General features: G+C 37.4%; 4 protein-coding genes across 6 annotated transcripts; 3 read left to right on the forward strand and 1 right to left on the reverse strand.

Annotated features, from left to right (window-relative positions):
* Positions 1-200: 200 nt before the first annotated feature.
* On the forward strand, positions 201-2,460 carry LOC106428223 (F-box/LRR-repeat protein At3g59190-like). Its single transcript, XM_013868976.3, has 4 exons — positions 201-348; positions 478-1,468; positions 1,568-1,708; positions 1,801-2,460. Exons 2-4 carry the CDS (start codon positions 503-505, stop codon positions 2,248-2,250), a joined length of 1,557 nt encoding a protein of 518 aa, XP_013724430.1. The 5' UTR covers positions 201-348; positions 478-502; the 3' UTR covers positions 2,251-2,460.
* Positions 2,461-4,077: 1,617 nt separating this feature from the next.
* LOC106428228 (F-box/LRR-repeat protein At3g59200) lies at positions 4,078-6,197 on the forward strand. Its single transcript, XM_013868983.3, has 4 exons — positions 4,078-4,201; positions 4,292-5,239; positions 5,367-5,507; positions 5,641-6,197. Exons 2-4 carry the CDS (start codon positions 4,319-4,321, stop codon positions 6,040-6,042), a joined length of 1,464 nt encoding a protein of 487 aa, XP_013724437.1. The 5' UTR covers positions 4,078-4,201; positions 4,292-4,318; the 3' UTR covers positions 6,043-6,197.
* A 275-nt stretch (positions 6,198-6,472) lies between these two features.
* Positions 6,473-8,806, forward strand: LOC106428229 (F-box/LRR-repeat protein At3g59210). 3 transcript variants are annotated; one of them, XM_013868985.3, is made up of 5 exons: positions 6,510-6,707; positions 6,849-7,769; positions 7,841-7,981; positions 8,081-8,347; positions 8,604-8,806. In XM_013868985.3, the coding sequence occupies exons 2-5, from the start codon at positions 6,861-6,863 to the stop codon at positions 8,631-8,633; spliced, it is 1,347 nt and encodes a 448-aa protein (XP_013724439.1). In that variant the 5' UTR covers positions 6,510-6,707; positions 6,849-6,860; the 3' UTR covers positions 8,634-8,806. The 3 variants fall into 3 exon arrangements, with proteins under 3 accessions (XP_013724438.1, XP_013724439.1, XP_022560974.1); XM_013868984.3 differs by lacking the exon at positions 8,604-8,806 and having other exon boundaries at positions 6,473-6,707; positions 8,081-8,580; XM_022705253.2 differs by lacking the exon at positions 8,604-8,806 and having other exon boundaries at positions 6,524-6,707; positions 6,871-7,769; positions 8,081-8,580.
* LOC106428232 (F-box/LRR-repeat protein At3g59250-like) lies at positions 8,756-11,000 on the reverse strand. Its single transcript, XM_013868987.3, has 3 exons — positions 9,588-11,000; positions 9,373-9,510; positions 8,756-9,289 (listed from the first exon to the last, which is right to left on the reverse strand). The coding sequence occupies exons 1-3, from the start codon at positions 10,506-10,508 to the stop codon at positions 8,966-8,968; spliced, it is 1,383 nt and encodes a 460-aa protein (XP_013724441.1). The 5' UTR covers positions 10,509-11,000; the 3' UTR covers positions 8,756-8,965.
* Between the last annotated feature and the right edge of the window lie 1,368 nt (positions 11,001-12,368).

Here is a 12,368-nt window from a genome sequence, read left to right on the forward strand (position 1 = left end):
AAAAGTAACAGTTTAATTCGAAGTCAGTTCCGTTTAAGCATGAAAATCTTACACTAATGTTATAATATTCCGCGGCGTAGTGCGGGTTTTGGCCAGTAATACATAAGAACTAAAAAATCTTTCATTTTTGCTAAGACAACAAAGGGATCAGAACTGTGGCCCAATACAAAGATGAAAGACATAAGCTCAGGCCAACAATTTACAACATATCAAAGCCCAGTTAGAAAAGATCTAATGAACTCATCTACGACCGAACAGCGTCGGGACTCAACACGGAGCACAACTTCACTCTCCGCGACAATGGCATAAACCCTAGTTTCCTTTCCCCCTTCAAGCATTCAAACCTCTGTAAGTTCCCAGCTTCAAGCTCAATGTTTATTGATTCTCAGTTCTCAGATTCTGCATTTGAGCACAACACAAACCACTGCTGTGTGTTTTGTCTAATTACTTACACAAGCCTCGTTTCTTCATCCACAGGTCACAACTCTCTGACTCGTCTCCAATGAACTCGAAAAAGATGGATACTGGCTCCAAAGACTTGATCAGCAGCCTACCAGACGCAATCATCTGCCACATCTTATCCTTCCTCTCCACAAAAGATGCAGCTTTGACCTCAGTCCTCTCGAAAAGGTGGAGACATCTTCTCGCTTTCGTAACAAATCTCGATCTTGACAACACCATCTACGACCGTCCTAAAATGGGTAGAAAGAGAAGGCGCCATTTGCGTAAAAGCTTCAAGCTTTTTGTGGAAAGAGTCATGGCCTTGCAAGGGAACGCTCCGTTGAACAAATTCTCTCTAAGGTGTAAAATTGCTTGTGTTACATCTCGCGTCAACCGTTGGGTACTCAAAGCATTGGAGCGTGGTGTAGTTGATCTTGATCTGTACATCTCTTCGGAACACGAGTATCCTTTGCCTCCACAGGTTTTGATGAGCAAGACGTTGGTTAAGCTTAAACTAGCTGGTACAGATGAGTTCATCATTGATGTCAGAGAAGTTTCACTTCCAAAGCTCAAGACTTTGCATATGAATGACGTTTCTTTCGCTGACGAGAGTGGTGCTGCGTTTGGGAAGCTAGTTTCTGGTTGTCACGTTCTTGAGGAGTTGGTTATGGTTAAAATGACGTGGGACTTTTGTGGCGCTTGCTCTGTCTCAAACCCAACTCTCAAGAGACTGATAATCTATTGTGAGTACGATGAGGAGAATCCAGAGAGTGTGTCTTTGGACACTCCAAGTCTGGTCTACTTAGAATTAACTGATACTGTTGCGGCCAAGTATCCAAAAATGAATCTTGATTCGCTTGTTGAAGCTAGTGTAGGCATTAGAATGACACCTGGTCAGGTCTTTCGCGGAAGAGATCTAGTAAACCGACATTACGGCTATAAGCTAAGGAAAGACGTAAGTGCAACAGATTTTCTCATGGGAATAAGTCATGTTAAGATCCTTTACCTATCGTCCCAGGCTCTTGAGGTTAGCATATACCAATCTCATCTATGTGTTCTTAGTTTCTTTGTAAGTTGTAAGAATTAAACATGTGAACCATGTTCTTGTTACTTGTTGTTGTTTCAGGTCCTTACTTTCTGCTGTAAAGAAATACCAGTCTTCAACAACCTGATTCATTTAACCATTGAGACTGACCAAGACGTGGATTGGGAATCATTGCCGAACCTACTCAAGAACTGTCCAAATCTAGAAACCCTTGTTTTCCAAGTACCATCTCAAATCCTTTTACTGCATTTGTTTTCAAACACACTTTTAAGTTCTGAAGAATAACAATTTCCTTGATTGTATTTGTACTTCAGGGACTCCATTACGGAGACACAAACCAATGTTTTGATGAGGGATACCGTTTCAAAGATACAAATGAATGTTTTGTCAAGGGTGCGGACAGGTGTGTATGCAAACCTTGGTTAGGCACTCCGAGTTGGCTATCATCAAGTCCTGTGAAGAAGCTGAAGGTGTTGAAGTTTGGAGAGATCACTACTTATAAGGATGACATGGATAAGCAGTCGGATCTGATCAACCACTTCGTGGAAACAATGCCGAATCTTGAAGAAGTGGTGTTATACTATGATACTCCGTTTGACAGTGATCTGGAAGTAGTATCAAACGGATTTCAACAGCTTGAGAAGGTAGCCTCAACCAGATGCAAGATCCAAGTAGTCTCTGATAACATTAGCTTCTCAACTACCGTGCACTCTACTTCAGCAACAAGTGGGCTCGTCTTCTTTAAGAATACCTTCCCGGTTTGAAGATCATCCAGCTTCATATCTCAGACAAGATTAGCAAAGCCTTGGTTGTTAGTGTTAGTCTGGTCTCTTTCAGCTGCTCCATAAGTACTTTCTTGTTATTCATGTTGATATGCGTGTAAGCTTTTGTAAAGTTTGCTACAATGTCTAGTAGAACTCCAAGGAACCTTCTCTGTTATGTTTGTTGTTGAAAAAGACTTCTGCTTTTAGGTTTGTTTTTCTCCATCAGTCTCTTGCTGTCTCAGCTTCTCATACTAGGGGTAGGCGTTCGGGTTCGGATCGGATATTCAGGTATTTCGGTATAAGAGTATAGAACCCGTTCGGATATTTTTGACATTTTGGGTCGGGTTCGGGTTTTTTCACTTCGGGTTCAGATATTTTCGGATATATCCGATATCCAAACTTCAAACAATTTTTTTTTTCGAAAAACAAGTTCTGACATGTCTTGAAACCATTCCCGAAACATTATACAAACATCGAACTGTGCACAAACAAGTAAATCAAACCAAACCTAAACTGAACACAAACAAGTAAACCACGTTGCATTTCTCTGCTTGTAATAAACTTTACAAACCAAACATCAAACAAAATCGACGAACTTTTACGCATCATACAAACAGAATCAAACTTCTAATCATCACACGCAAAATCAAAACAAATGAAAGAAATTGAAAAAAAAAAATCGACAATTAATACTTGTTCGGTTTCTCGACATCACTGAGTAAGAAAAAAAGAAAAGATGAGTATTTAAGGTTTCCAGTTTGTTAATTTATGAGATTAAATCTTAACCACTTAAGAAGAATTTAGGAAACATAATTTTCGGGAACACTAAACTATTTGTATGATGCTTGGGTATATTGTACAACTGAATTTTGGGAAAGGGAATAAATCATAAATGGTAAGGTTTTGGTTAAGTTCAGTTATGTTCGGGTAGGTTCGGGTATCGGGTAATAACCGATCGGGTTCGGTTAACCGAAAAAGGATAGGAATAAAACCGATCGGGTATTTGGCACTAACCGAACCCGAACCGAACCACTTACTTCGGGTCGGGTTCGGGTATCGGTTATTATGCCCACCCCTATCTCATAGTATGCGTTCTACTCTAATCACATTGGTCACATACAGTGTCGTTCCTAGCGGTGCGTGCTACCACTCACCACTTATACGATTTGACATTGGAAGCCACTAGGCCTGGGCATTTCGGGTATTGTTTCGGTTCGGTTCAGGTATTTCGGGTTTCAGGTAGTTCGGATAGGGGCTAGAGGATCCATTTAGTACTTGACCTATTTTCGGTTCGGTTCGGATAGTTTCGGGTTCGGTTTCGGTTCGGATAGTAAATGTAGGAACCAGAAAATATCCGGAAAAAGTTCGGTTCTCATTTGGATCCGGTTCGGGTTCGGATAGTTCGGGTAGTTCGGATAATTTGGATAAAATATCGGTTATTTAGGGTAAAATATCAAATAATTAGGATGATTTAGATAAAAATTTGGACATTTCGGATTATTTTGGATATTTCGGATAAAAGTTTCGGATACTTTCGGGTAGTTTGGATACTTTATAATAATTTAGTTATCCTCAAGTATTTTCAGATATTTTTAATAGAATTTTAAATTAAAAATATATATTTAGTGATGTTATATGTATATATAATTAATATTTTTATATATTCGGGTACCCATTTGGTTTTCGGTTCGGTTCCGGTTCGGTTGAGTTATTTCAGATATAAAAATATAGGAACCGTTCGGATATTTGAGGATATTAATCCAGTTCCGGTTTCGGGTATTTTGGTTCGGTTCTTTGGTTCTGTTATTTTGCCCAGGCCTAGAAGCCACATTGGAAGCCACCCATCCCGCCACATTGCTCCTATCTCACAACGATAGACAATTGAAAAAACCCTACTTTTTCAGTTTCAAGTTCGTCACTCCACAAAACTGGTGATTTTGGTGGCCTCCAAGTAAGCTTCTTCTTCTTACGAGATTATGTATAAAGACAAGACTTTGGAACTGTTTTGTAGTTTAATGATATTGTTCTTGTTATTGCTTAGGTTTTGAGTTCTGTTCGAAAGAAAACAATGGATTTTGTCTCAAGAGATATGTTCAGCGGTCTGCCAGATCCTCTCATCTCCCACATCTTGTCTTTCCTTCCGACAAAAGAAGCAGCTTCCACATCAGTTCTCTCTAAAAGGTGGCGCTTTTTGTTTGCCTCTGTGACAAATCTTGATTTTAAAAGCAACGGCAACAGTCCAAGTTTCATGGAGTTTGTTGATATGTTATTGGATCTCCAAGGGACTGCTCCTTTAAAAAGATTCTCTCTCCACTTAACTGATTATCCCGATCCAGTTCATGTCACTGTTTGGATATTACATGCGTTGGGACGCGGTGTTTCGGATCTTACTCTACGCCTCTCGGAGTATCCCTTGCCTCATGAGATCTTAGTTAGCAAGACACTGGTTAGGTTGAAACTAGAAGAAGGACATGATGTCACTTTCAGCGCTGATGTTGAAGATGTGTTTCTTCCAAAGCTCAAGATTCTTGATATTGATTCCGTTGTGTTTGAAGAAGAAGGTGTTGGGTTTGCGAGGCTTCTCTCTGGCTGTCCCGTGCTTGAGGAGTTGGTTCTCACGAATATGGGGTGGGAAAACTGGGAGTTTTGCTCTGTTTCTGTCACAACCCTCAAGAGGCTAACGATCTTCTTGGATGACTTTGATGAGAATCCAATGAGCGTTTCGTTTGATACTCCAAACCTTGAGTACTTGGAATATTCTGACAATATTGCGAGAGAGTATCCTAAGGTTAATTTCAGTTCGCTTGTTGAAGCTCATATCGGCCTTCGACTCTCTGAAGATCAAAGTGCAGATGCAGACTTCTCTGAAGAAGATGGCTATTTCTCTGGAGAGTATGAAGAGGAGAAGGAGATGGTTGGTAATGCAACAAATTTTCTTTTGGGATTATGCAATGTTCAGATCTTATATCTATCTGCCAAAACACTTGAGGTTTGTATGTCAATCAAATCTTTTCTCTACAGCCTTTTTAGTATAGCATTGTTGTTATAATGGCTTCAGCTAGTGATCACAAGTGAGTTGCTTTGTCTATTTGTTGTTGTTGTTGTTGTTGTTTCAGGTATGTACTTTCTGCTGTGAAGCTACACCGGTATTTAACAACCTGATTCAGTTAACGATTGAGAGTAATGATGAAAGTGGATGGGATTCATTGCCAGCTCTTCTACCGAATTGTTCTAATCTAGAAACCCTTATTTTCAAGGTACAAAACAAAAACCAGTAAAGCATCTCTGTTTTTCACTCACATGAAAACATTATACAACTTACCTTTGTTTTCATTCTTTTTGTTGGTAATCAACTTTGACTTTGAGACGTTCCTTAATGCTTTTCTACAGGGTCTTGTCCACAAAAGTACCGATGTATGTGGCAACATGTGCCTTTGTAAACCTCTGAAGAATCCTTCTTGCCTTTCATCTTCTGCTGTGAAGGTGCTAAAGATCATTCTATCTGTAGACATCGATGATGAGGGGATGGAAATGGAGCAGATAATGCATTTTTTGGAGAAAATGCCACGGCTTGAACAGTTGGTAGTTTACTTCAACATATCATATGACCCTTCCGTGTTTGATCTATCCAAGAAGCTTCAGAGTATTCCTAGAATAGCTTCACCAAAGTGCAATTTCCAAGTAATCTCACCGAATCTTAGCTTGTCCTCTACTTTGCCTTCTACCCTATCAAAGAAATGGTCTGCTCCTCCAAATGAAGAATACTCCTGGTTTCTCAAGGCTTTGACGTAAACTCAAAGCAGTTAAGGTTTCCTTTTTCTTATGTCTTTTGTACTCTGCTCAGCATCTTAGTTTACAGACTGGTGTGTTATGCTTTTGTTGTACTTTTTGAAACTTAAGAATGCTAAGTTTGTGTTGTGTTAAATCACAAATGTTGTTTCTCAACTCATTACTCGAGTTCTTAGTATACATAGAAAACTAAGTTTCTTTGTTTCTTTATAGTTAGGACTGCGGATTCAATACTTGACTAAATTTCATTATAGTCTCACTGTATAAACATTTAATAATAGAAATAAATGACTTTTGTTTCTATAACCTTTTTATTTTGAAAAGTTCCATTATATAAAAGTCTAAACGTTTGAAAGTGACTTCTCAGAACCGACAAAAATAATGAATTATTAACATTATCTTTAGTTTGTGAAGGAAACAAAGCTAATGTCCTTTTAGTTTGTGAATATTGACAAAAAGGAAAGTTTGTGAATATAATATTCTTTTCAGTCTTGGTAGTTGTGAGATAATGTCATAGTGTCATGTTTTGCTTCTTCCATGTTTACAAGATCCAGAAGTTCTGCAACAAAAAATAAATAATACAAATCTTCTGCCTCTTCCACTCCCTTATTGAACCTCCTCTGTCTGGTTGCACATGTAGGGTGACTCTTCTTTTACACTCAGCCCAAGTAAGTTTTCTAATCTTTACTTTGTTCTTGTGTCCTATATGATCTGGTTTAGTTTTGTTGTTCCTGTGTAGAGGAATAGACCTTGAAACTAGTTTGGAGTTTCAGCTTTTGAACTCCACTTGTTTTGGATATATTGTTCAGGTTTGTAAGTGCATGTCTATAGGAAACATGGATGATTTACCAGACAATCTTCTTTGCCAAATCTTATCCAACTTGTCTACAAAAGAAGCTGCTGTGACATCACTTCTCTCAAAAAGATGGCGGTATCTGTTTGCTCTTGTACCAAATCTTGATTTCGAGAGCTTTTCCTCTCAGCATACGGATCATACGAGTTTTATAGATTTTGTGGATAGAGTGTTGAAGCTACGAGGGAAAGATCATGTTAACAAGTTCTCTCTAAAATGTGGAGATGGTTTTGAGGACGAAGACGTGTACCCTTGGATATCAAACGTGCTGAGACATGGTGTATCAGATCTTTCTCTACACGTCTCTTCCTCATTGGTTTATTGGTTGCCTTCGAAGGTTTTTGTGAGTAAGACACTGGTTAGGCTGAAGATAGGACCTGAAGATGGTCCCAAAGTTAAACTGAGAAATGTTTATCTTCCAAGGCTCAGGACTCTGATTCTAGACTCAGTTGTGTTTGTAGAGGGTGAGATTGGTTCTGCAAAGCTTCTGTCTGGTTGTCCTGTGCTTGAGGAATTAAGTTTGTGTAATCTTGAGTGGGGTTATTGGGGTTCTTGCTATGTGGCTTCAAAAATCCTGAAGAGACTAACTCTCTGCTGTGCACACTGTGATGACAATCCAAAGAGTGTATCATTTGATACTCCAAACGTTGTCTACTTCAAATATTCTGATAATATTGCAAAGAAGTATCCAAAATTGAATTTTGATTCGCTGGTTGAAGCTAGTATCGATATTCGGATGACAAATGATCAGAAAGCAAATGTCAGATATGTATCTAATGATGATGAGGAGGAAAGAGAGATGGTTGGCAACGCAACAGTGCTTGTTATGGGAATATGCAATGTGAAGACCCTTTACTTATCTTATGACACTCTTGAGGTATGTCAGTCTAAGGTTTTTAGCTAGTGATTGGAAATGAACTTATTGATTTTTCTTTTGTTTTGTTTTAGACACTTAACTTTTGCTGTGAAGCAATGCCAGTGTTAAGCAACTTGACTCATCTAACTATTGAGAGTAACCAAGAAGTGGGATGGGAATCATTGCCACAACTTCTCAAGAACTGTCCAAATCTTGAAACTCTCGTCTTCCAAGTAGATGAACTAAACCCTTGAAAATGAATCTCTTGGCTCCATTTACATCAAAGCCTTTTTTGTAAACCATTTTGTATTGATGTTTCTTTAATGTTTTAGGGACTCACTCACAAAGCTACAAGTAGTCCTTCCCTAACACATTGTCCGGTGAAGTTTCTTAAGATATTGAAATTTGGAGAAGCCTGCGATGATGACGATGTGGACATGGTGATGGAGATAGTAATGATCAACCATTTCCTACAGAAGATGTTGAATCTCGAACGGCTCATAGTATACTACAATACATCAATCGAAGATGATCTGGTTGAAGTATCAAGCCAACTTCAGATGCTTCCTGCAGCAGCTTCATCCAAGTGCAAGATCCAAGTAATCTCTGATAGCCTCGGCTTATCAGTTACTCTGCCTATTTCCTTATAGATGAAATTTGCATTGATCCTCTAGAAGAACCTTTCTGGTTTCTTGGCTCCTTTACCAATGGATGTTTCTCTTGGCTACAAGTATATGTAGTTACTAAAATACCTAAAACTCAAAATCAAGATTTATTGATTCAACTTTGTTGGTTAGTGTTTTATGCTTTTGTTGTGAGAAAGTTGGGTTCATGTTTTGCTTTGTTTATTTATAGATGCTGTCTTTCAATGGAGAAGAAGCTTGACATGAGACCTAACTATCTATAGGAGACTGTTATTTAAGTGAAGTGGAGTAGAAACTAGACTGTAGTCTGTTGCGTTTCAAAAAGTTCTACTTGTGATGCTGCGTTTTGTTGATAGAGTATATTATGTTCACATATTCACACAATAACAATGCAATTTTTCAGAAAGTTTATTATTATGAGTGATTTGTATGGCAAACAAGCCACTCAAACTAAGAACCAAAACGAAAAGCCAAAGATAATCCAGCAGTCTCAATAAAAAGCACAAATCATCAAACACAAAGTCACAAAAACTTGAAAGCAAAAAGGTAGAAAGAAGAGGAGAGAATCTTGGTTTAGCTGCTGGGGTCACCAAAGATTACTTGGATCTCACAACTTGGTGAAGCTTTTGTAGGAAAGCTCTTAAGTTCACTTGACAGTTCAATCACACTATCATCAAACAATGTATCGTAGTATATCATCAGCTGTTCAAGCTGCGGCATTGTCTCTAGGAAGTGCTTGATAAGATCTGTCTCTTTTTCTACACCAGAATCACCAAATCTCAGAATCTTCAAAACCTTCACTGGACTTGATGATAAGCAAGTAGGAACCTCCCCTGAAAACTTGCATAGGCACCCATCAACATCCATACACTTGACTGTAAATGTGTGGCTGAGTCCCTGAATCATAGTAGAAACAACTTAGAAACCTAGTTCTGTCTATGTTAGAAAATAGCAATAAAGAGATATAATTAGTGTTTTACATCAAACACCAAGGTTTCAAGATTTGGACATTTCTTGAATAAAGCAGGCAATGATTCCCATCCTGATTTGCGTGTCTGAATAGTTAAACCAATCATGTTGTGGAATACAGGTATATGATCACAGCAGAAAGTAAGAACCTGAAAACAAAAATGTATCTTCTCATCAATATGCAAATAACTAACTAAAAAAATCAGTGTTAGTTACAATACTATACCTCAAGAGTGTTGGCAGATATGTTAAGGGTCTGAACATTGCGTATTCCCACGAGAAAATCTGTTACATCGCCCACCAAATGTTCATAGCTTGAAAGTCCATGCTGCTCACTTGTCATTGCAAGGTCGATACTAGCTTCAACAAGTGAATTAAACTTGACCTTTGGATACTTGCCCGCTACGTAATCATAGTACTCCAAGAAGACAACATTGGGCGTATCAAATGAAACGCTATCAGGATTTTTATCATAGTCTATACAAGATAGGATCAGTCTCTTGAGGGTTTTGGAAGACACAGAACGGTTCCAAAAATCAGAGTAGACATTAATCAGAACTAACTCTTCAAGGACGTGACAACCAGAAGTAACCTTTTCAAAGCAATCTCCACAATTACCTAACATGACTTTGTTGAGGTAAAGAGTCTCAAGCTTTGGAAGAAACACATCTTCCACATCCATGGGTATAACGTTTTGGGATTCTATCCTCAGCCTCACCAGTGACTTGCTCATAAAGACCTCTGAAGGGAGACAAACTCCAACCAGGTTGAAGTGTAAATCAAGATCCGATACACCACGTTCCAACACATTTAGTATCCAGTTTGTGACACAGACTGGATCAACACCATGTCCACACTTTAAAGAGAAATCGTCTAAAGTGGAGTTCCCTTGCAACACCAACACTCTATCCACAAAACGAGTAAAGACTCTCAGAGTGTCAGCCATTTCCCATTCGCACGTATCAGGATGAGAACGTATGCCCGAGCCATCGAAGTCAAGGTTTGGTCTGTCAGCAAACAGATACCGCCACTTTTTAGAGAGAACTGAAGTCAAAGCAGACTCTTCTGTGGGGAGGAATGACAATATGTGGCTAATCAGAGCTTCTGGTAGATTGCTGATTCTATCCATCTTCTTGGAACTGATCATAGTGACAGATCTCAACAGTTATAACCTACATAGAAAACAACATGACATGATTTTGAATGTGTTATATGAACAAGAACCACAAAAGAAAATGGCTACAGAATTACAAGATCAAAAGAAGAGTTGTGGGAACTCACTTGTGTGAGTTTTTAGTGCAGAGAAGCCATCATTTTCGTATTTTAAAGAAAACACTGACCACGTTCAAATGTATATATATATATATATATATTCTCCCTTACATAATGAATAATGATACGTTACAATTAATAGAAAGATTCAATTTATGATACAAACAAAGGATTATGGAAACGATAATTATATATAAGTATAAATTACTTTCAACAGCAATCAGTTTCCCATAAATTCAGATTTATTTCCTTTTTTTTTTGTTTTTTTGCTGTTGAGATTGATACCAATCTTGGTCAATTCCCTGCATTTATACACGAACCGATGATTTTTAAAAAAATGCTTGCACGTCAAAAATAATAATTTAAGAATCAAATCATCCGGTAGAAAGCTTTTTGGTATTATTGATTTTGGAACTGCATTAAAGAGAGACGGAAAATCTTTACATTAACATAGTTTTACTATCATCATAATGTCACTGAAATAATCAACAAAGATTTCTCTGTTGTGTAATGTTTCTGTCTTTCTAATATGCAGTACCTACAATGTAGGAGCATCACCCCGGCCGACGGTGTTACAAATCCGTGTATATATGAGTTTTATATTAGTGTGCGTATGATTTTGTAAAGAGAAATAACATATTAAAGATAAATAGAATATAATTTATTATGACATCAAATAAAACATAATACAATGTGATGTTGAATGGAATGATATTCATATGATGTTGTCTCTTTCCTATTTTCTCTAATGTTGTCAATCTTCATTTCTTTCGTACAGTCAATCTGAATTTAGTGTAGTCATTACCTCATTCTCTGCAATCATGGACACTTCAAAATTTGAACAATATGTATTGTGCTATATCGTTTGTCACCTTTTATATTATATATGCTCATGTAGAATGAAAATGCATATTATTGTCATTTCAAAATTTGGGTTTAGTTTATGAAATATTGAGGTTGAAATTGGATTAGGATTTATATTTCCATGTAGGGTTTAGTGATTAGTGGCTAGGGTTTAGTTTATGGAAGATTGGAGTTGACATTGGATTATGGTTTATATTGTCATGTGGGGTTTAGTGATTAGTTGATAGAGTGTAGTTTATGTATGATTGAGGTTGACAGTGGAGCAAGTATTACCACCTTCCTTGAAGGCATATCAATGTTTGAGAAGTACGTTAAGATGATCTTTAGATTGCAACTACATTATCACATTTTCTATTCTGTATAATCATGTAGAACGGAAATGCTAACATTTCAAAATTTGGTTTAGTTTATAAAAAGATCAGGTTTGATATTGAATTAAAGTTTATATTTCTATATAGGGTTTAGTGCTTAGTGGCTAGGGTTTAGTTTATGGAAGACTGGGATTGACATTGGATTATGTTTTTTATTGTCGTATATGGTTTAGTGATTAGTTGATAGAGTTTAGTTTATGTATGATTGGAGTTGACATTGGAGCAAGTATTACCATTTTCCATGAAGGCATAGCCGTATCAACATTTGAGAAATATGTTAAGATGATTTTTAGATTGCAACTACATTTTTACCTTTTTTATTTTATGTGTCTCATGTAGAATGGTAATGCATCTTACTGACATTTCAAAATTTGGATTTAGTTTATGAAAGATTGGAGTTGACATTGAATTAAAGTTTATATTTGGGGTTTTGTATTTAAAAGCTAGGATTGCGTTTAGTATTTAGTAGTTGTGACTAAGATTACAACTATATACTATTT

Source organism: Brassica napus, chromosome C6 (genome assembly GCF_020379485.1).
Source record: "Brassica napus cultivar Da-Ae chromosome C6, Da-Ae, whole genome shotgun sequence".
Lineage (NCBI taxonomy): Eukaryota > Viridiplantae > Streptophyta > Magnoliopsida > Brassicales > Brassicaceae > Brassica > Brassica napus.

Bases quoted from the DNA above. Each gene is read 5' to 3' on its own strand.
- LOC106428223 (XM_013868976.3), top strand. From the start codon at position 503: ATGAACTCGAAAAAGATGGATACTGGCTCCAAAGACTTGATCAGCAGC. The intron at 1,469-1,567 runs GTTAGCATATAC...TTGTTGTTTCAG, and splicing joins TATCGTCCCAGGCTCTTGAG to GTCCTTACTTTCTGCTGTAA. The intron at 1,709-1,800 runs GTACCATCTCAA...TTTGTACTTCAG, and splicing joins TAGAAACCCTTGTTTTCCAA to GGACTCCATTACGGAGACAC.
- LOC106428228 (XM_013868983.3), top strand. From the start codon at position 4,319: ATGGATTTTGTCTCAAGAGATATGTTCAGCGGTCTGCCAGATCCTCTC. The intron at 5,240-5,366 runs GTTTGTATGTCA...TTGTTGTTTCAG, and splicing joins TATCTGCCAAAACACTTGAG to GTATGTACTTTCTGCTGTGA. The intron at 5,508-5,640 runs GTACAAAACAAA...GCTTTTCTACAG, and splicing joins TAGAAACCCTTATTTTCAAG to GGTCTTGTCCACAAAAGTAC.
- LOC106428229 (XM_013868984.3), top strand. From the start codon at position 6,861: ATGTCTATAGGAAACATGGATGATTTACCAGACAATCTTCTTTGCCAA. The intron at 7,770-7,840 runs GTATGTCAGTCT...GTTTTGTTTTAG, and splicing joins TATCTTATGACACTCTTGAG to ACACTTAACTTTTGCTGTGA. The intron at 7,982-8,080 runs GTAGATGAACTA...TTAATGTTTTAG, and splicing joins TTGAAACTCTCGTCTTCCAA to GGACTCACTCACAAAGCTAC.
- LOC106428232 (XM_013868987.3), bottom strand. From the start codon at position 10,508: ATGATCAGTTCCAAGAAGATGGATAGAATCAGCAATCTACCAGAAGCT. The intron at 9,511-9,587 runs GTATAGTATTGT...TTTTGTTTTCAG, and splicing joins TATCTGCCAACACTCTTGAG to GTTCTTACTTTCTGCTGTGA. The intron at 9,290-9,372 runs GTAAAACACTAA...ACTATGATTCAG, and splicing joins TTGAAACCTTGGTGTTTGAT to GGACTCAGCCACACATTTAC.